The sequence below is a fragment of the Sparus aurata genome, chromosome 12, assembly GCF_900880675.1.
Source record: "Sparus aurata chromosome 12, fSpaAur1.1, whole genome shotgun sequence".
In the NCBI taxonomy this organism is placed as follows: domain Eukaryota; kingdom Metazoa; phylum Chordata; class Actinopteri; order Spariformes; family Sparidae; genus Sparus; species Sparus aurata.
In genome coordinates, this window is record NC_044198.1 from 2447810 (window position 1) to 2469119 (window position 21310).

Sequence of the window (21310 nt, forward strand, 5' to 3'; positions counted from 1 at the left end):
GAGGTGATGGTTGTGGATGAATGGCATAACAATGTGCCTCAGGATCTCATCACGGTATCTCTGTGCATTCAAAATGGCATCAATAAAATGAACCTGTGTTCGTTGTCCATCCATACGCCTGCCCTTACCATAATCCCAGTGTTGGGGAGAATTAAATTACATTGCTTTACTACAATTTGCTGTAACTTGCTGGTAGTTAAACTACATTCATATTTTGTGCTGTATCAAGTATTTCAATTAGTTTTTGGGTCATTTTTTGTAGTTAACTTCTCAATTAATAAACTGCAATTTTGCCCTTCCATCCATCCATCCATTGTCTGTAACCGCTATAGCACTTTTATGGGGTTGCGTGGGTTTTTGCTGGAGCCAATCCCAATCCCAATCCCAGCTGTCTCTGGGTGAGGGCAGGGTACTCCCTGGACAAGATGCCTGCACATCGCAGTGCCCTACAATTTTGGCCAATATCATGAAATATTATTTTTTATTTAAAAAAGACATATATAATATAAATTTTAATTTATTTTTCTTTGATGACAAAGTAGATGAGGTGGAAGTCTTTGTGAAGTCACCAGATGAGTCCCAACAAAATGCTTTCAAATCTCTACCCAAAAGTGTTTGTGAAGTCAACACTGGTGTCCCAGCCAGTGCAACATGTGAGCGGCTTTTTAGTGCTGGTAAAGATGATTTTAGTGCCAAACAGAACCGGCTGTCTGATAAAAACTTTGACAGACTGCTAATGTGTCGTGTCAACAAGCGATTCTGCCCTGGCATCTAGTTCTAGTGCCTAAGTGTTAGTGCCTCTTAAGTTCCTGTGATGTTGACCAAACATGTCAGCTTTTGTTCTTTAAAAAATAAAACTTAAGAGGCATATTTCTGCAGGCATATGAATTTTTTGTAGGCTATCATATTTTGTTTCATATACACCATATGTTGATTTACTTAACCCCGAGTTAAATGAGTATAATGAGTACAAGTGGTTGCTAAAGCTACTTTTTTTAGCAGTAGTTTTACAAACTACATTTCTCCAGGGGTAGAAATGTAGTTTGTTCAAACTACAGCCAGGCTGAACTACATGTAGTTTTACAAGCTACGCTTGCAAAGAAGCTTCCCCACCGCCACCATAGGCCACTCAATCCACAACGTTGACATCAGCAAACCGCTCACCCACACGACGCCACACACGCTGTCTGCCATCTACCCTGAACAGTGAAAACCGAGATTCATCCATGAAGAGAACACCTCTCCAACGTGCCAGAGTGGGCCATGTGAGCATTTGACCACTCAAGTGGGTTACGACGACAAACTGCAGTCAGGTCGAGACCCTGATGAGGACGACGGGCATGCAGATGAGCTTCCCTGAGACAGTTTCTGATAGTTTGTGCAGAAATTCTTTGGTTATGCAAACCGATCGTTGCAGCGGGTGGCTGATCTCAGACCATCTTGGAGGTGAACATGCTGGATGTGGAGGTCCTGGGCTGGTTTGGTTACTCGTGGTCTGTGGTTGTGAGGCCACTGTGTACTGCCAAATTGTCTGAAATGCCTTTGGAGACGGCTTATGGTAGAGAAGTTACATTCAATTCATGGGCAACAGCCTCTGGTGGACATTCCTGCAGTCAGCATACCAATTGCACGCTCACACAAAACTTGCGATATCTGTGGCATTGTGCTGTGTGATAAAACTGCACATTTCAGAGTGGCCTTTTATTGTGGCCAACCTAAGGCACACCTGTACAATAATCATGCTGTCTAATCAGCATCTTGATATGCCACACCTGTTAGGATGGATAGGCTGTGGGATGGACTATCTCGGCAAAGGAGAAGTCTTCACTAACAAGGATTTAGACAGATTTGTGAACAATATTTGAGAGAAATGGTTCTTTCGAGTATATAGAAAATGTTTTAGATCTTCGAGTTCAGCTCATGTTTAATGGGCGCAAAAACAAAAGTGTTGCATTTATATATCTATATATAGAGATATAAATATCTGTTTATTCTGATCAACATCACATTTCTCTAACCTTTGTTTTTGTTTTCTGTTCCCACAAGCTGCAAGCTGTGTCACTCTCTACACTCTCTATAGCTTCCTCCTCCCACTCCTCCTCATCCTCCTCCTCCTCCTCTCTTTCACTCAAGCTCCCTCCTGATGGACCATGGACCCCTGGGACCATCTAGCTTTCCGGGCTCCTGCTGCCTTGAAATACAGATTAATCTGGATCATCACACCCTGGGCTCCACTGGATCATTGCTCTCCTCTGTTACTCTATCTTCTAATATCTATATCTATATCTATAGATAGATGAAAAAGATTTGTCAAGTTGATAGTATTCCCAATGTGACATCTTTTTAAATTAATAACATTAACAGTTACTGATCCTCCTAACAATAGTTATTCTCAGTCAACTACAACTAAAAACGAATCACAGTCACAGCAGCCCGCTATTGTTTCATAGTAAGACCATTTATCATGGCAGATTGTACACTCAGTGTTGAGTCCCAAAGGACCAGGGAAATGGGCCAGACGGGTCCTGTTACTTGGTCCAACCCTTTACCAAATAGTAGTCCTCAGTGTAGGCTGGAGTCAAGAAATATGCTTAAAGAAGATCACTGGAGAGGTGCAGAGTCTGGTAGAAAGGAATTTATTGGGGTCTACAAGGCAGCAACACCAACGAACAGTGAGTTTGGTTCCTGGAGTGAACAGAACAAGTTCTCTCTGTGCTCCTGCTTTTTTGCTGAAGGGTCTCCACCAACTTCTTAAACAACCACCACTGAGAGCCAGTTCTAATGGTGAATGCCATAGCCCATTGCCTATGGCCCCTCTTAAAGATTGACCCCTCTCACACACCCATTGCCTGCCTCCGTTAGCTTCCTACATAGCCAATAGTATCCTTCCTTTACACTCATGGCCCCCTCGAATAAGTGCACTGTAAGCGCTCGTGGTGAGTGTGACTATTCCCCTTGTTCTGAAAGACTACTTGAAGGCTGATGTTGTGCTAATAGCTGAGCTAGTGGAGCCAGCCATAGTTAAGTGTTATCCCTGTATATTAAAGTGAAAGTCCCGCCAAAAAGCAACCTAGGCTTTATTTGTGATTGTATACGAGTCAAACCTTCGTGTAAAAGCATAATTACGACGTAGAGGCACTTTAAAGATTTACCATAGTTTCGTTTTCGGGCAAGCTAATTTTGAATGGAGTGTGGGGGCACTCGTACGCTAGCATCAAAATCGCTATTTTTAAAACAGTAAGAAGGCTCGACAACATGAAACTTTGCTCGTAGTATCACCAGGGTCTCTACACATGAACACGAGCATTGAGAACATTGTTTGTATACACAGAGTTTACTAAAAAGAGGGTTTTTGAACAACTCATGTTAGCAGCTGGATCTCCGGCACGCCGCCGTCATGGCAGACAAAAAGTGTCGATCCCTGAGAGCGACCTAACAGGCAGGAGAGTAATGGTGGACCGCTCCTCAAGCCTTCCTGTGGGGTCGCACTCAGGGATCGACATTTTCTGTCTGCCAAGATGGCGGCGCGCCGGAGATATAGCTGCTAATGTGAGTTGTTCAAAAACCTTTTTTTTAGTAAACTAAACACAAACGATGTTCTCAATGCTCGTGTTCATGTGTAGAGACCCTGGTGATAATACGAGCAAAGTTTCATGTTGTGTCGAGCCTTCTTAGTGTTTTAAAAATAGCGATTTTGATGCTAGCTTACGAGTGCCCCGCACTCCATTGAAAATTAGCTTGCCCGAAAACGAAACTACGGTAAATCTTAAAAGTGCCTCTTTCATCGTAATTATACTTTTACATGAAGGTTTGACTCATATTCAATCACAAATAAAGGCTAGGTTGCTATTTGGCGAGAGTTTCACTTTAAGTATAGTGAGTCTGTCAGAGTGAAAAACAAAATCATCACAAAACTATATAATTGTTAAGCTGTATGTTGTGTGTATTCATTTGTGTTGAACATTACAGAACATAACTACAGTGTGAAATAAGTTACCCTATATCCTACCAATACTCACCATCAACACGACTGGCCACTGAAGTGTCAAATGTCCAGTCTTCTTTTTAAAACCCCAGTGAGCAATGTTACCTATAGTAGAGTACCATGCTAGTTATGTTTCAATGGTCGTTCAAAGCAAGATGCACAAGTAAGAGCCGAAGCAAAACCATTGTTTTCATATAGTACAGCAAAGCTCGTCAGTGCCCCCCTTTTGTGCCACATGTTTTTCTAGCAGTTTTTAAGAAATTTAAAAATTCTCAACCCTAACCCCTTTCAGCACAAAGCCGAGTTCCACCTCTTTTTTGTAATTACATTACACCACACTTTTTTCGAGGTATTTTTGAAGCAGCCACACCTGTAGAGATTTTGCCACGTGGGTCATTATGATGCTGAATGACAGTTGCCAAAACTCTCCAATCTAAGACTAACCTTTCAGTTTCTTGGCTCATTAGTAACCGGTCAGTGTGAATGAAAACCTACCAGAATTAAAAGGCAACAGTCCACCATTTTCCAATAGTTTGGACCAAACAGTCATAACTAGATTTAAAAGCGCAGGGGGCTAGGTCAGTGCCAAGAAAACCTGTGGGGGTATATGCACGTGCAACACGTATCATTAGCCACTTCTTTATCTTGGTTGTTCTGTTTTGAGGCCTGAATCAGGTTTATCCCTTTTTTGAGTTTGTGAAACCAGCAGGTCAGCTAAAAGGTGTTCAGTCAAGGGAAGACCCATCAGGTTTCAGAACTCTCCTCACAAATTCCAACATTATCCATCAGGTCAAGTTTTTAAATGGAGGAGTCAGACTGATGTCCTTGAAAGCGACGCAGTGATTTATGTTTGAGGAATGCAGCGATTGACGATGACCTTTTGACCCTTGTCGTGCCTGATATGGTCAGCGGCCTCTCTCCAGAAGCTGAGGAGAAGTGATGCCGCCTCCTCCGCCGCTGATGCTGTTCTGATTTCAAGCCATTTTCTATTCTCCCCACTCCGCCTTCTTCTCTCCAAGCAGCCCGTGATGGAGCTCCCAGCAGCTGGAAGACATCAGATGATGCGGTGCGACTCAGGTACTGCCAGGGCTTCTTTCCAGCTGTGTCCCTCAGCTTCACGTTGGCTTTGAACTTACTAACCAGCAACCGCATTATATTCTTGTGCCCATGGATAGCAGCGATGTGGAGAGGCGTGTGGCCGCATGTTGACCTGGCATTTATGTCGAAGGCCAAACCAGCCTTTTCAACTCCATACCTGAAAGCCCAGAGAGAGCAGATCAATGCCTGGTTGCATAAAGTGTGCTTATCTGCCTTTGATGTCTTTAAAAATGAATGCGTTTCATAAACAAAGTAAACATTATTCAAGTTTTGATGTTGAAAGAAGCTTCCTAAAATCAGTTTTTGCTGCACAATAAAATTACATAAAACAAGGAACCTTTAACAGCAGTTCAAGTGGTGGTAGTTCTCATTTTTTAAGCATGTAAGTGAAAGTTAATATTTCACCTGACTATGGCTAGACTATGACTGTCATGACATTAAGCACAGACAAGGGCTGGACGATCTCGATCATTTTCATGATAATAAATGAATAAATTAAATACATTTTCAATACAGCTTTTTTGAGTCCATTTCCTCTACCTAGAAAACGCTACACCAACAATCAATCACACAGTAGAGAAACAAATGGATGTGGTCGATACATGTTTCTTGCCCCTCCCACTCACAACAACTCAGAATGACGGTGTCTAGCTGACACAAGAAATGAGCAGTCCGACTAGCCAAACCAAGTGCGAGGAAACTGACAAAGACGAAGAAATTGTACCGAAGAAAGGTCACACCACTTCGCTTATTTGAAATAGAATAGTTTAAGAATGTCAATTCAATATAATTATTGTTGCTCAAATATACTGTATATCGTGATAATTATCGACATCGATAAAAACAAAAAAACATATCATTACAACAGTTTTGGCCATATTGCCCAGCTCTAGCACAGACATAAACGGTATCCAAAGGACTCATGTGGTGATCTTCTGACTCGAATGCAACTAGCCAGATAGTCCGGCAAATCAGTTAAGGTGCACTATGTAAGACACGGACAAAATTCTCTCTCCAACTTTGTCATATTAGAGAATGCAAACCTGACATGGTTAACAACAAGCTGCGTACCATAAAGTGTTGAGGGCCCTGTGGTCCCCGTGTTTGGCGATCCAGTGAAGCACAGTGAAGCCAGAAATGAAGTCTCGTCTGTTGAGCAGGGACGAGTCCTCCCTGAACAGGGAGTAGATGTCGGGCCACGCACCTGCAGCTCCCTTCACTAGCCAGGCGTGTTCCCTGGCCTCCAGAGGTACCAGTGACTGAGGGCAGGAAAAAACTGCAATAATCACAAGCTCAACCAATATCTCTTCTGGGGATCATTTAGTCACTTCATGGTGATACAATTCCATACTTTTGGTGGCTCTTTAGTGCCAACACAATATGTAAGCTTTTTCAGTGTATTCAATGTATACTTATAAAAAGCCCATTTGTTTTAATTTGTCTCGTCACAAAAAATCTGCAAACAATTATCTAAAAAAGGTACAATATGTAAGAACTGGTCACTTTTTGAACATATCACCAGAGTAACCACCCTCAGGTGTCAAATCTAGTTGCTGTTAGCTAGTTAAATAAGTTAGCCGTGCAGCTAGCTTGGAGCTTTAAAAACCAGGAGAAGTAATGCTAGCATGGGACTAGGGTTGCTCCGATGCCCTTTTTTCAACCCGAGTACCGATATTTCTACCACAAAAATAACTATTGGGGTTACAGATGCACTGAATTGGAAGAAAGCATTTAAATATAAATAATCAGAATATCTAGAGATGTCCCAAGCCCATCTCCAGGATCGGGATCAGGGCCGATATGGGAATTTTTCCGCTGATTGGGATCTGCAATTTTGAACGTAGACCCAATGACGATTTTTGTTTTGTTTTTGCGTCTACACATTTGGTATGATAAAATATTACACAGAAGGTAATAAAATTAATCACTCTGGATAACCAGCTCAGAATAAGAAAGAGCCATGAAAGTATATACTTTGTTTCAACAAAATAAAAATAATATTAAGGAACAGCTTGGATGCAGGTACTTTTTTTCTTAATGCAGCTGTATTACCAGGAAAATATTAGTTAAGTCTGAGTATCGGATCGGGACTCGGTATCAGCATTTACTGATTGGGGTAAAAAAAACCTGATCGGGACATCACTAATAATTTCCGGTGTCCACAAAAAGCCTCCACATGCAGGTGCATCCCTACATGGGACCTTTGAACCTGGATGGGCCAGGGCTAGCTGGTTACCATACTAAACATTGCAGCACACAACGTATACGTCATAATGTCAAAACTGTTATTCCTCTACATTCTATTGAAAAGTTTAGTAAAGTCTTGAATGTTTTCAACAACATCTTTACAAACTGCACCCTTAAATCAGGAAATATCTGAACAAACTTAAGTTACCAAGGCTAAGAATATATGGCCAGACAATCTATCAACAGACAATCTGTTGCTTGACAGTTTTTGATCTTTTTGGATATGGACACATTTTGGTAATGAGATTCAACACCCAGTCCTAAAAGCAAAGAGAAAATCATTTTGGTTAAACAATGAAAACTGATAACTTAATACACACCACGACAGAAACAATCTGTCTCCAGGAACATACACCAGGTGACAAAACTGTTAATGACTCGACTGAGAAAAGGCAACTGTTTCAGTCAATAGAAATAAGCTGTAAATTTTACATCATCACTAATTCAAAAACCAAATCTGTTGAGATATAGATGTTTAGAAGGGACAAAATAGAACAAATAAAAATAAATAGAAATAAAGATGGAATGTAATCAGTGCCAACACCTAAAAAAGACTGAACAAATTCCAAAATAAAACTTCACTTCACTGTAGATGGTTTTCCAACCCACATCGCGTTAAATCAAATCTTGTTTCTACAAATAAAGAGTTGATTCAAATTATGTTTGAGTGTCAAATATTAGTTTTGACTCTGGTGTGCCTTTCCAGCCAAAATACCATACCAAGAGTGTACAGGAGGTTTGAAAGGGACATTTAAAAAGAAACTATACTGTCTAAAGGTCTCACCTGCCTGCTGGGGCCTTCAGGGTTAGGAGCAGTGGAGGATGAGGAAGCAGCAGGGAGACTTCTCCTCAGTCCTTTTCCCTCCAACCCCTCCACCAGGTCGGCGAGGCTGTGGCAGCGAGGTGGTGTGGAACAGGACGACAGCGAGGAGGACGACAGGTTGTAATGAAGGCTGAGTGACGAGGAGATTAGGTGGAGGCGGTTCAGACGAGCTGCCTCACTTCCTCCTTCTCCTCCTCCCCTTGCCTCCTCCTGGAGAAGCTGGTCAAGGTCAGCTCCCAGGCTGCGGCACATCCTGCTCCTGAGCTGGCTGTTGAGCCGCCTGGCAACTACCGGGCTCTGTTGCTGCGCTGGTGAAAAGGTGGAGCGCTTGCTCGACTCTGCACCCTCCCAGTTGTTGTAAAGATCATCTGTGGGGTAGAGTAAAGTGCATGGTTTAAAGCAGCTACATGGAACTTTCATTTTTTGTATGTTTGGTTCCCCACTGTAGACAAAAGTTGCATAAACACCACAGTCAAGCTCTTGGATAGCATGCACATTTATTTTCAAAGTGAGTGAGTAAAAAACACAATATATTGTCTTCTTTAAACACAGCTGTTTACAGGATTTATAGTTAAATGGTTATGCATCTATTTGTAGCCTGCCTTGTAAGATTATAACTGCAATATGACGATGGTGAAACAAGTCAAATTCTATTAATGTTACCTTCGTACGATTAAGTTATATGTAATCTCACAGCTAGTAGGTTTCGATTTTTGGTTAGAGTAATTCTCTTAAGAGAAGGAGAGAGATAATGTTATGTCTTCATAATAATAAACCAAAAGCAAGATATAACTCAGTAGCAAGGCACACACCATTCCTTTTACCTAGAGCTCATTATATGTCACTAAAGAGGATTTTCCTGTACAGGCTCAAACAAAAACAATGTGTGGAAATAAAAGAACTGTTGCTCTGACCTGTTGAGACGTGCCTCGGTAAATCATGAGCTGCAGACTCCTGGTAGTCATAGAGATATTCACTGGAGCGATGCCAAGGCATCAAGGTTTTACTGTCGACATGATGCATGACATTCTCAGACTTGGTCCTTTGAGTTCGCTGGAGTACTTCCTGGATTTTCAACCCATCCCCTGCCTTACCTATTGACAAAGTAGAGTTAAAGAGACAAGCCACGATGGAACAAAGCAAGAGGATAAATGTATAGGTACACAAACAATACTTAACATTGTCAACAACATCAACATTTTATCATTGGTTTTGGTCTTTTTAAGAGATTTGTCAGCAAATTATAGAACATTGCCTGACTTATTCTTCAATCTCTTGGTTGTCACTGTTGAATGTTTGAGCTTAACTGTGTACAATGATGCATGTACAGTTTGACACTAGAAGGCTGTTTTCACATTCATTGCTCAAAGTGTACATTTTCAGTCTAATTTTAAAAGGCGAAATATCATCACAAATATTTTGGAAGCCAATCCTGGTCATGTGATGTGGAAAACTTCAAGCCTTTGGTGCACACTGAGAATGGGCTTTACAGTGAAGTAGGAGATACCTTGTGTCCAGCAGTTTAAATTGTGAAATGAGAAACACTTGAATAATCATATATCCTGGATTGAAAAAAAAAAAGAACTATCAGAAATGTTGTGTGCCTTAATGCATGTCTGGAGGATCTTTATCATACAGACTGCTGCTGTACCTGATCTGGCCTGTAGATCATCGTAGCTGCTGTTCCACCCTGATCCTCTGGGGGAGCCTGACAGCATCCAGTCGCTGCTGGGGAGGCCTGTGTCAGATGAGGGGGAGAGGATGCTGCTGTGGCTGGACGACAGCTGTTGACCCAGCCCCTGCCTGGGCTCCAGCTGGACACCTGCAGGCTGCGGGTATCTGAGAACATCATGGTGTTCCTCTGAAGGTAGGCTGCATCTGGTGGACGTTGCCTCTACTGGAATGGATCCTGGTCCCGACCCTGGCCCTGACCCTGGCCCAGCCCACTGTCCTCTCACCCCCACCCCTGACTCCAACCTCCAGTCTGAACCACCAGAAGGCATCATTTCCCCCTTCACATCATGGATGTAAATCTTTGGGAGCTTCCTTTCTGATGAAGAGGAGGAAGAGGAGACTATTGAAGGAGGGGCGGGTGGATCTACAATGCATGGTGAGGAGGCAGAGATAGCCCTCCCTATGTCTCCAAGGGGAGTGCTGACGGGCCACGCTCCTCCTGCTGAGCCCGGCCTCATCGGGACCTCGTCCTCTTCCTCTTCATCTTCATCTTCATCATAAGAGACAGCAGTTTTGTAGCTGGGTCTGTATCTGATGCGGCGTGGGACGACCTGAGGATGAAGAGGAGGCTCCTGATGAAAATCTCCTTCATACTGCCTCCCTCTCAGGGCTCCTGGGACTGGAGCCTGCTGGAAGGCTGTTCCATCATGTCTGACTGCTGAGACCACAGGTGTGGGTTCTGGAGGCAGGCCTGGATCCAGCCTGAGCTGTCCTACTTTAGTAAGCTGACCCTGGGCAGGAGGTTCTGACAGACAGGGGGTTCGCACTTGTGTCTTCTCTGAGATCTGACTCACCACCTCAGCTGCTGCTGTTGACAAAGAAGGGTTGAAGACACAATCCACATTTATTTCTATACCAGTGTCAGTTCTCTGCTCTCACCAGCCATGATTAAAAAGTAGTTTCCATTTGCTGCTCTTAAGCTGGAAACAATGTTGGTGCTCTACACACAAAATCTGATTGCCAAGATAGACAAAACCAAAGCAGAAACACCAAAGAATTACTGCTGTCACAATTAATTAGCAAACATCTGAAAATAACTGTGGAATGCATCAGTTATGAAGCACTCATAAGCACAGTTAAGGTGGACCGCTACTGTCTTTCCACAACAACTATCCACACGATATCTTAGGTGCCTTTTCCGGCTTTTTATTTCAGTATTGTTTCCTATATGAGGCTCCTTTTTCAACATCAAGGTCAATATTGGTTTTCGCCAACTACAAAACAATGAATTATCCTGCATTTATATGGAACTAAGCTTTTGGAGTGGTCCACCTTAACTGTCCTCCATGTTACATCGCATTCTGAGTTCAACACTTCTTGGCTGGCAGGACGGCGGCAAGCAGAACAAGCAACTGCTAATATGAGTTGTTCAAAAACTTCCTTTTTAGTAAACTCTGTGTACACAAACAATGTTCTCAATGCTCGTGTTCATGTGTAGAGACCCTGGTAATACTACGAGCAAAGTTTCTTTATACGTCCAGCCTTCTTAGTGTTTTAAAAATAGAGATTTTGATGCTATCATAAAGTGCCTGTAGCACTCCATTGAAAATGAGTTTGACCCGAAAACGAAAATATGGTCAATCTTAAAAGTGCCTCTTTCATCGTAATTATGCTTTTACACAAACGTTTGACTCGGGTACATTCATAAAAAAAGCCTGGGTTGCATTTTGGCGAGAGTTTCACTTTAATGTCGTTATGTTTTTGATATTACTTGTTGTGTTTTCCGACTTGCCATTGTGATTTGCATCCATCCGCTACCGTGCTTTATGCATGCAGTGTTTCCCACACATCAATTTATTTTTGGTCGATCCACCACAATATCAACATTGGCCACCATATATTGATTTTCTATTTTTGGAGCTGCGCATCATGTTCTCACTCACTCGAGACAGCGCACCCGTCAGTGAGTAGCACGATGTTACATACTCAAATACAGTGGATGGCAGTGTGGTTTTTAGTCCACTGGTTAAGCCAACGAAGAAGAGGAGGAGGACCAGAGCCGTTTCTATATGCGGAATATGTGGGTGCATAGGGCCCCTCAAGTTGCAAGTCCAGTCTCAATATCTGAAGAGTGACCCGATGGAAAAGGTGTGAAAAGTACCTGGCAGTTGGCCCGCTGGTTGGTCAGGTCTGCTCTCTACCAATTGGTCAGATCTGGTGTCTACCGCGCTGCGTTGCTATGACGACCAGTACTACTTAGCAAGGAGAGGTGAGGCGAGTTGCTCTGAGCCCGCGGTGGCGGTCATTCACAGCATGGCATCAAAACCAACCTATTCATCTAGTTCAGAAAAAGAAAAACGCTCACATGATAAATGTAAGGTTTGTTTTCATGATGTGGGTGGAGGAGGAGCTTTATTGCCAAATCTTTAGCTAGCTTAAGTGTTTGCTTTAGGAAAGTGCTAAAAAAAAAAATGTACATGTCACATGTGAATGCCATGAGACTGATTGACTGAAGTGACACCTGTGTTAGTGAATTCTAGCAGGTCCAGCGTGTTGGCATTATGTTTGGGAGGGAGGATGTGTTGTTAGGCAGATGTGTGTCACCTGCTGTATCCTCGTCCAGTGGGAGCTGCTGTTCCCTCATAGACCTCCTCTGCTCTTCAATATTTGCCATGTAACATTACTTTAGTACTTAGTACTAACATTACTTTAGGATTATTTTAGTGTGTCCTCAGTTTATAGGTCTCTAATGTGAAGTGTGCTAAACAACACTAATACATATTAGACCTATTGTGGATGATTATGGACTATTGTGGAAGTGGATTATTGCTCTGAGTGGATTATTGTTAACTCTGAGTTAGTTGCTTCTTTCTTTACCAAATTTATTACAAAATTTATTGTGACAATATAATTTGTACACATTTTCGTAAATTCTTACAGTTCAGATATGTTTTTAATGTATTACTTGGTCAAATTAAAGCAAATTTAAAGTAAACTATACTATATATGACCGTTAGTTCTTCCCATAGAATATAGGTTCATCAGTTAGGCACAAGTAGTCCACTTTGTAATACCCTGTGAAATAGGGCTGGGTATCACCAGGTACCTCGCGATACGATACTATCACGATATTTTGCCCACGATAACGATAATATCACGATACAGCGATTCTGCGATAATCGATATATTGCAAGGAATTTCATCCACGATACATCACGATATCTGTGTCACTGAAGAAATTCAGAATTAATTGACTGCACTGAATCCATTTCACAGGAATAACAAAACATTGTCAATCAATTTCACATGAATGACAGCCAAGTAAACAAAGAGTATATTGCACAGTGTCTCTTCTTAACACACACACTGACTACAACTATCATTAAATAGCTATATGTGTGGGTTTCAGAGCTACTTAAACCATTTTTTTAAATTTTATTTGGTTGTATACCTATGTTTGAATAAAGATAAAGCTGTCCTCCGAAGAGGGGTGGTGGTGGTGGGCCAAAAAAATAAAAAATAAATAATAATAACATTTTTTTTATTTATTTATTTTTTTTAAATTTTTAAATATCGATATTTGGCACCAGTGTATCGATAACGTACCTCAAGACGAAATATCGCGATATATCGTAGTATCGATATTTTGGCACACCCCTACTATGAAATATACACAAATGATGTTCTTCAGTATCACAACGTGCTCATCAGTCATTTATCTTTGTTTTATAACTCTACCAAGTACAATGTGTCGAAAACTGCTTAAAAGTGACAACTTTAGAAATTGGCTGCATGTTTTAAAGTGACACTGCTACAACTATATTGAAAAGTTTAAAATAAAAACAGATTATGAATTTCTGCATTAGTGTAACATAACTCAATTACATAGTATGAATATTTGCTTAGGATCTATTTTGCTTGCTAACCTGAGGAGTTTTGTCTTTGCAGGAGCAATTCTGAAATATTTCGGAGCCGCAGACCAGGAAGCAGCACGGCCGCCTTCAGCACCACCAGACCAGGATGTTTGCGTTTAAAAGTTTTTTACAATTTAAAATAAACATTTTTGAGGAACACTGCATCAGTTTCATGTATAGACCTATAGAGGATTCCCATTGTTTACCTTGTCTTATCATTTTCAGTTCAACAATCAATCAATCAGTTCAACTTGCTTGAGTGGGTCAACTTAAGATGTTTGATTTTAATTTGAGAGAGGTTTTCACGACTCTAGCCTGTTTTCCTCTTAAAACGTAATAGATTGTTGCATCTTTGTGGATCACCTAAAAGAGTTAGGAATCTATCCATCTTAGTTTGACAAAATAGGGGCCCCAAACAGCATCTTGCATTGGGCACCCATAAAGACAAAAATGGCCCTGAGGAGAACTATTCAATGCAGTTGGCTTGACCGTAACTTCCTCTGCAAAGAAGACGGATGGCCTCATCGTCGGGGTTAAGTCCCCACAAAGAGAGCCGGGCCTTGATGCCTGTTTTTGTCCTGGCCAAGCGGTGTAAATGTGATGCACTGGGGACTTTTTCCCAAAAGCTAACATTGTGACAGACACATCTGTAAAACGGTCATTAAAGCTTTACAACCCCTGCGAAATGACTTGATTTACTGTCAGAATGTGGTCAACTTAGTCCAATAATATATGCAGCCTAGAAGTCTAGAAGAGCTTCCTGATTACATTTTATCCTCATCCAAATAGGCTTGACACTAAACCGGAAGTAAGCCAACTCGGTCGGCGGAAGTCTTGAGTGTGCAAGCTCTATGTAACACCGCTGGATAGTCACCACCACAATTGAACTTTGATCCTGTGGGAAACACTGGCATATTTGGAGGATCTTTATCATACAGACTGCTGCTGTACCTGATCTGGCCTGTAGATCATCGTAGCTGCTGTTCCACCCTGATCCTCTGGGGGAGCCTGACAGCATCCAGTCGCTGCTGGGGAGGCCTGTGTCAGATGAGGGGGAGAGGATGCTGCTGTGGCTGGACGACAGCTGTTGACCCAGCCCCTGCCTGGGCTCCAGCTGGACACCTGCAGGCTGCGGGTATCTGAGAACATCATGGTGTTCCTCTGAAGGTAGGCTGCATCTGGTGGACGTTGCCTCTACTGGAATGGATCCTGGTCCCGACCCTGGCCCTGACCCTGGCCCAGCCCACTGTCCTCTCACCCCCACCCCTGACTCCAACCTCCAGTCTGAACCACCAGAAGGCATCATTTCCCCCTTCACATCATGGATGTAAATCTTTGGGAGCTTCCTTTCTGATGAAGAGGAGGAAGAGGAGACTATTGAAGGAGGGGCGGGTGGATCTACAATGCATGGTGAGGAGGCAGAGATAGCCCTCCCTATGTCTCCAAGAGGAGTGCTGACGGGCCACGCTCCTCCTGCTGAGCCCGGCCTCATCGGGACCTCGTCCTCTTCCTCTTCATCTTCATCTTCATCTTCATCATAAGAGACAGCAGTTTTGTAGCTGGGTCTGTATCTGATGCGGCGTGGGACGACCTGAGGATGAAGAGGAGGCTCCTGATGAAAATCTCCTTCATACTGCCTCCCTCTCAGGACTCCTGGGACTGGAGCCTGCTGGAAGGCTGTTCCATCATGTCTGACTGCTGAGACCACAGGTGTGGGTTCTGGAGGCAGGCCTGGATCCAGCCTGAGCTGTCCTACTTTAGTAAGCTGACCCTGGGCAGGAGGTTCTGACAGACAGGGGGTTCGCACTTGTGTCTTCTCTGAGATCTGACTCACCACCTCAGCTGCTGCTGTTGACAAAGAAGGGTTGAAGACACAATCCACATTTATTTCTATACCAGTGTCAGTTCTCTGCTCTCACCAGCCATGATTAAAAAGTAGTTTCCATTTGCTGCTCTTAAGCTGGAAACAATGTTGGTGCTCTACACACAAAATCTGATTGCCAAGGTAGACAAAACCAAAGCAGAAACACCAAAGAATTACTGCTGTCACAATTAATTAGCAAACATCTGAAAATAACTGTGGAATGCATCAGTTATGAAGCACTCATAAGCACAGTTAAGGTGGACCGCTACTGTCTTTCCACAACAACTATCCACACGATATCTTAGGTGACTTTTCCGGCTTTTTATTTCAGTATTGTTTCCTATATGAGGCTCCTTTTTCAACATCAAGGTCAATATTGGTTTTCGCCAACTACAAAACAATGAATTATCCTGCATTTATATGGAACTAAGCTTTTGGAGTGGTCCACCTTAACTGTCCTCCATGTTACATCGCATTCTGAGTTCAACACTTCTTGGCTGGCAGGACGGCGGCAAGCAGAACAAGCAACTGCTAATATGAGTTGTTCAAAAACTTCCTTTTTAGTACACTGTGTACACAAACAATGTTCTCAATGCTCGTGTTCATGTGTAGAGACCCTGGTGATACTACGAGCAAAGTTTCTTGTTACGTCGAGCCTTCTTAGTGTTTTAAAAATAGAGATTTTGATGCTATCATAAAGTGCCTGTAGCACTCCATTGAAAATGAGTTTGACCCGAAAACGAAAATATGGTCAATCTTAAAAGTGCCTCTTTCATCGTAATTATGCTTTTACACAAACGTTTGACTCGGGTACATTCATAAAAAAAGCCTGGGTTGCATTTTGGCGAGAGTTTCACTTTAATGTTGTTATGTTTTTGATATTACTTGTTGTGTTTTCCGACTTGCCATTGTGATTTGCATGCATCCGCTACCGTGCTTTATGCATGCAGTGTTTCCCACACATTAATTTATTTGTGGTCGATCCACCACAATATCAACATTGGCCACCATATATTGATTTTCTATTTTTTGGAGCTGCGCATCATGTTCTCACTCACTCGAGACAGCGCACCCGTCAGTGAGTAGCACGATGTTACATACTCAAATACAGTGGATGGCAGTGTGGTTTTTAGTCCACTGGTTAAACCAACGAAGAAGAGGAGGAGGACCAGAGCCGTTTCTATATGCGGAATATGTGGGTGCATAGGGCCCCTCAAGTTGCAAGTCCAGTCTCAATATCTGAAGAGTGACCCGATGGAAAAGGTGTGAAAAGTACCTGGCACCTGGCCCGCTGGTTGGTCAGGTCTGCTCTCTACCAATTGGTCAGATCTGGTGTCTACCGCGCTGCGTTGCTATGACGACCAGTACTACTTAGCAAGGAGAGGTGAGGCGAGTTGCTCTGAGCCAGCAGTGGCGGTCATTCACAGCATGGCATCAAAACCAACCTATTCATCTAGTTCAGAAAAAGAAAAACGCTCACATGATAAATGTAAGGTTTGTTTCCATGATTTGGGTGGAGGAGGAGCTTTATTGCCAAATCTTTAGCTAGCTTAAGTGTTTGCTTTAGGAAAGTGCTAAAAAAAAAATTTACATGTCACATGTGAATGCCATGAGACTGATTGACTGAAGTGACACCTGTGTTAGTGAATTCTAGCAGGTCCAGCGTGTTGGCATTACATTTGGGAGGGAGGGTGTGTTGTTAGGCAGATGTGTGTCACCTGCTGTATCCTCGTCCAGTGGGAGCTGCTGTTCCCTCATAGACCTCCTCTGCTCTTCAATATTTGCCATGTAACATTACTTTACTACTTAGTACTAACATTACTTTAGAATTATTTTAGTGTGTCCTCAGTTTATAGGTCTCTAATGTGAAGTGTGCTAAACAACACTAATACATATTAGACCTATTGTGGATGATTATTGACTATTGTGGAAGTGGATTATTGCTCTGAGTGGATTATTGTTAACTCTGAGTTAGTTGCTTCTTTCTTTACCAAATTTATTACAAAATTTATTGTGACAATACAATTTGTACAAATTTTCCTAAATTCTTACAGTTCAGTTATGTTTTTAATGTATTACTTGGTCAAATTAAAGCAAATTTAAAGTAAACTATACTATATATGACCGTTAGTTCTTCCCATAGAATATAGGTTCATCAGTTAGGCACAAGTAGTCCACTTTGTAATACCCTGTGAAATAGGGCTGGGTATCACCAGGTACCTCGCGATACGATACTATCACGATATTTTGCCCACGATAACGATAATATCACGATACAGCGATTCTGCGATAATCGATATATTGCAAGGAATTTCATCCACGATACATCACGATATCTGTGTCACTGAAGAAATTCAGAATTAATTGACAGCACTGAATCCATTTCACAGGAATAACAAAACATTGTCAATCAATTTCACATGAATGACAGCCAAGTAAACAAAGAGTATATTGCACAGTGTCTCTTCTTAACACACACACTGACTACAACTATCATTAAATATCTATATGTGTGGGTTTCAGAGCTACTTAAACCATTTTTTAAAATTTTATTTGGTTGTATACCTATGTTTGAATAAAGATAAAGCTGTCCTCCGAAGAGGGGTGGTGGTGGTGGGCCAAAAAAATAAAAAATAAATAATAATAACATTTTTGTTATTTATTTATTTTTTAAAATTTTTTAAATATCGATATTTGGCACCAGTGTATCGATAACGTACCTCAAGACGAAATATCGCGATATATCGTAGTATCGATATTTTGGCACACCCCTACTATGAAATATACACAAATGATGTTCTTCAGTATCACAACGTGCTCATCAGTCATTTATCTTTGTTTTATAACTCTACCAAGTACAATGTGTCGAAAACTGCTTAAAAGTGACAACTTTAGAAATTGGCTGCATGTTTTAAAGTGACACTGCACTGTATATTGCAAAGTTTAAAATAAAAACAGATTATGAATTTCTGCATTAGTGTAACATAACTCAATTACATAGTATGAATATTTGCTTAGGATCTATTTTGCTTGCTAACCTGAGGAGTTTTGTCTTTGCAGGAGCAATTCTGAAATATTTCGGAGCCGCAGACCAGGAAGCAGCACGGCCGCCTTCAGCACCACCAGACCAGGATGTTTGAGTTTAACATTTTTTTACAATTTAAAATAAACATTTTTGAGGAACACTGCATCAGTTTCATGTATTGACCTATAGAGGATTCCCATTGTTTACCTTGTCTTATCATTTTCAGTTCAACAATCAATCAATCAGTTCAACTTGCTTGAGTGGGTCAACTTAAGATGTTTGATTTTAATTTGAGAGAGGTTTTCACGACTCTAGCCTGTTTTCCTCTTAAAATGTAATAGATTGTTGCATCTTTGTGGATCACCTAAAAGAGTTAGGAATCTATCCATCTTAGTTTGACAAAATAGGGGCCCCAAACAGCATCTTGCATTGGGCCCCCATAAAGACAGAAATGGCCCTGAGGAGAACTATTCAATGCAGTTGGCTTGACCGTAACTTCCTCTGCAAAGAAGACGGATGGCCTCATCGTCGGGGTTAAGTCCCCACAAAGAGAGCCAGGCCATGATGCCTGTTTTTGTCCTGGCCAAGCGGTGTAAATGTGATGCACTGGGGACTTTTTCCCAAAAGCTAACACTGTGACAGACACATCTGTAAAACGGTCATTAAAGCTTCACAACCCCTGCGAAATGACTTGATTTAATGTCAGAATGTGGTCAACTTAGTCCAATAATATATGCAGCCTAGAAGTCTAGAAGAGCTGCCTGATTACATTTTATCCTCATCCAAATAGGCTTGACACTAAACCGGAAGTAAGCCAACTCGGTCGGCGGAAGTCTTGAGTGTGCAAGCTCTATGTAACACCGCTGGATAGTCACCACCACAATCGAACTTTGATCCTGTGGGAAACACTGGCATATTTGGAGGATCTTTATCATACAGACTGCTGCTGTACCTGATCTGGCCTGTAGATCATCGTAGCTGCTGTTCCACCCTGATCCTCTGGGGGAGCCTGACAGCATCCAGTCGCTGCTGGGGAGGCCTGTGTCAGATGAGGGGGAGAGGATGCTGCTGTGGCTGGACGACAGCTGTTGACCCAGCCCCTGCCTGGGCTCCAGCTGGACACCTGCAGGCTGCGGGTATCTGAGAACATCATGGTGTTCCTCTGAAGGTAGGCTGCATCTGGTGGACGTTGCCTCTACTGGAATGGATCCTGGTCCCGACCCTGGCCCTGACCCTGGCCCAGCCCACTGTCCTCTCACCCCCACCCCTGACTCCAACCTCCAGTCTGAACCACCAGAAGGCATCATTTCCCCCTTCACATCATGGATGTAAATCTTTGGGCGCTTCCTTTCTGATGAAGAGGAGGAAGAGGAGACTATTGAAGGAGGGGCGGGTGGATCTACAATGCATGGTGAGGAGGCAGAGATAGCCCTCCCTATGTCTCCAAGAGGAGTGCTGACGGGCCACGCTCCTCCTGCTGAGCCCGGCCTCATCGGGACCTCGTCCTCTTCCTCTTCATCTTCATCATAAGAGACAGCAGTTTTGTAGCTGGGTCTGTATCTGATGCGGCGTGGGACGACCTGAGGATGAAGAGGAGGCTCCTGATGAAGATCTCCTTCATACTGCCTCCCTCTCAGGGCTCCTGGGACTGGAGCCTGCTGGAAGGCTGTTCCATCATGTCTGACTGCTGAGACCACAGGTGTGGGTTCTGGAGGCAGGCCTGGATCCAGCCTGAGCTGTCCTACTTTAGTAAGCTGACCCTGGGCAGGAGGTTCTGACAGACAGGGGGTTCGCACTTGTGTCTTCTCTGAGACCTGACTCACCACCTCAGCTGCTGCTGGTCTGACGCCAGCTTCGGGTGTTCTTATTACCTGCTGCTGCTTCAGGTTGAAATTTGTCTCCACGTTGTTGTTGTTGTTGTTGAGCATAATCCCAGCCGCAGACAGGACTGTATTCCCGTCGGAGACTCCCGGCGGGGCGGGTGTTCTCACCTCCCTCAGCGGAGGTTTGTGCCGAGGCTTTTCTGCTCTCCCAGCGGGGCTCCGTTTCGCGTTTTCCGGATAGGGCTGCTTGTTATTCCCTGCGGAGAGTCGCAGCGGCCCGGAAGAGCCCCGGTCACCGTCGCCGGGGACAAGTCCTCTGAATTTCCTCCTGAGGACGACGTAGGAAACGCCGTCGAGCTGTTGAACGGTGGCCACAGAGTTTACGAACTTTTTGAAGAGCTCCCGGTTTCTGTCTCGGTCCGCATGGTCCCGAATAAAGTTCCTGAAGTGCAGAAGCAAGTCCGAGTTTTTCACCGAGCCTCCGCTGCTCTGGAGGAAATGTAACACTGTGTCTTGGGTGAAAACTGTTGCCATCGTCGTCTTTATTCCAACAGTTTCTGTGTTTCTCTTACTGGTCTGGTCAGAGGTCGGTAACTTAGTTGTGACTGACAGCTAAGCCCCTCCCACCTCAGGTATTTAACGCCTGCCGCACCTGGTGCGCTCCTGCAGGTGACCCGGATGTGTCTCACTGATGGTAGGAAATAGTTTGAGAGTGATATCTGTGGACTACAATTTAGTTTTTCTTTCACTGTTTTCACAAAAAAGTATTGGTTTGATGTAACCAACTTTTTGCCTAAACACAATGTATGTTGCAATAAATATATTGTATGTGTATGTATATTCGATGAATCTAATAT

General features: G+C 42.9%; 1 protein-coding gene across 3 annotated transcripts; it reads right to left on the minus strand.

Moving 5' to 3' along the window:
* Positions 1 to 3919: 3919 nt before the first annotated feature.
* Positions 3920 to 21104, minus strand: LOC115592155 (uncharacterized). Of its 3 annotated transcripts, none has more exons than XM_030434692.1 (7): positions 19583 to 21104; positions 14693 to 15586; positions 9805 to 10695; positions 9068 to 9247; positions 8115 to 8521; positions 6155 to 6342; positions 3920 to 5240 (listed from the first exon to the last, which is right to left on the minus strand). In XM_030434692.1, the coding sequence occupies exons 1-7, from the start codon at positions 20985 to 20987 to the stop codon at positions 4784 to 4786; spliced, it is 4422 nt and encodes a 1473-aa protein (XP_030290552.1). In that variant the 5' UTR covers positions 20988 to 21104; the 3' UTR covers positions 3920 to 4783. The 3 variants fall into 3 exon arrangements, with proteins under 3 accessions (XP_030290552.1, XP_030290551.1, XP_030290550.1); XM_030434691.1 differs by having other exon boundaries at positions 9805 to 10692; positions 14693 to 15589; XM_030434690.1 differs by having other exon boundaries at positions 14693 to 15589.
* Positions 21105 to 21310: the final 206 nt, after the last annotated feature.

Bases quoted from the DNA above. Each gene is read 5' to 3' on its own strand.
- LOC115592155 (XM_030434690.1), bottom strand. From the start codon at position 20,987: ATGGCAACAGTTTTCACCCAAGACACAGTGTTACATTTCCTCCAGAGC. The intron at 15,590-19,582 runs GTACAGCAGCAG...CTTTGTCAACAG, and splicing joins TGATCTACAGGCCAGATCAG to CAGCAGCTGAGGTGGTGAGT. The intron at 5,241-6,154 runs GTACGCAGCTTG...CTGGGCTTTCAG, and splicing joins AGGGCCCTCAACACTTTATG to GTATGGAGTTGAAAAGGCTG.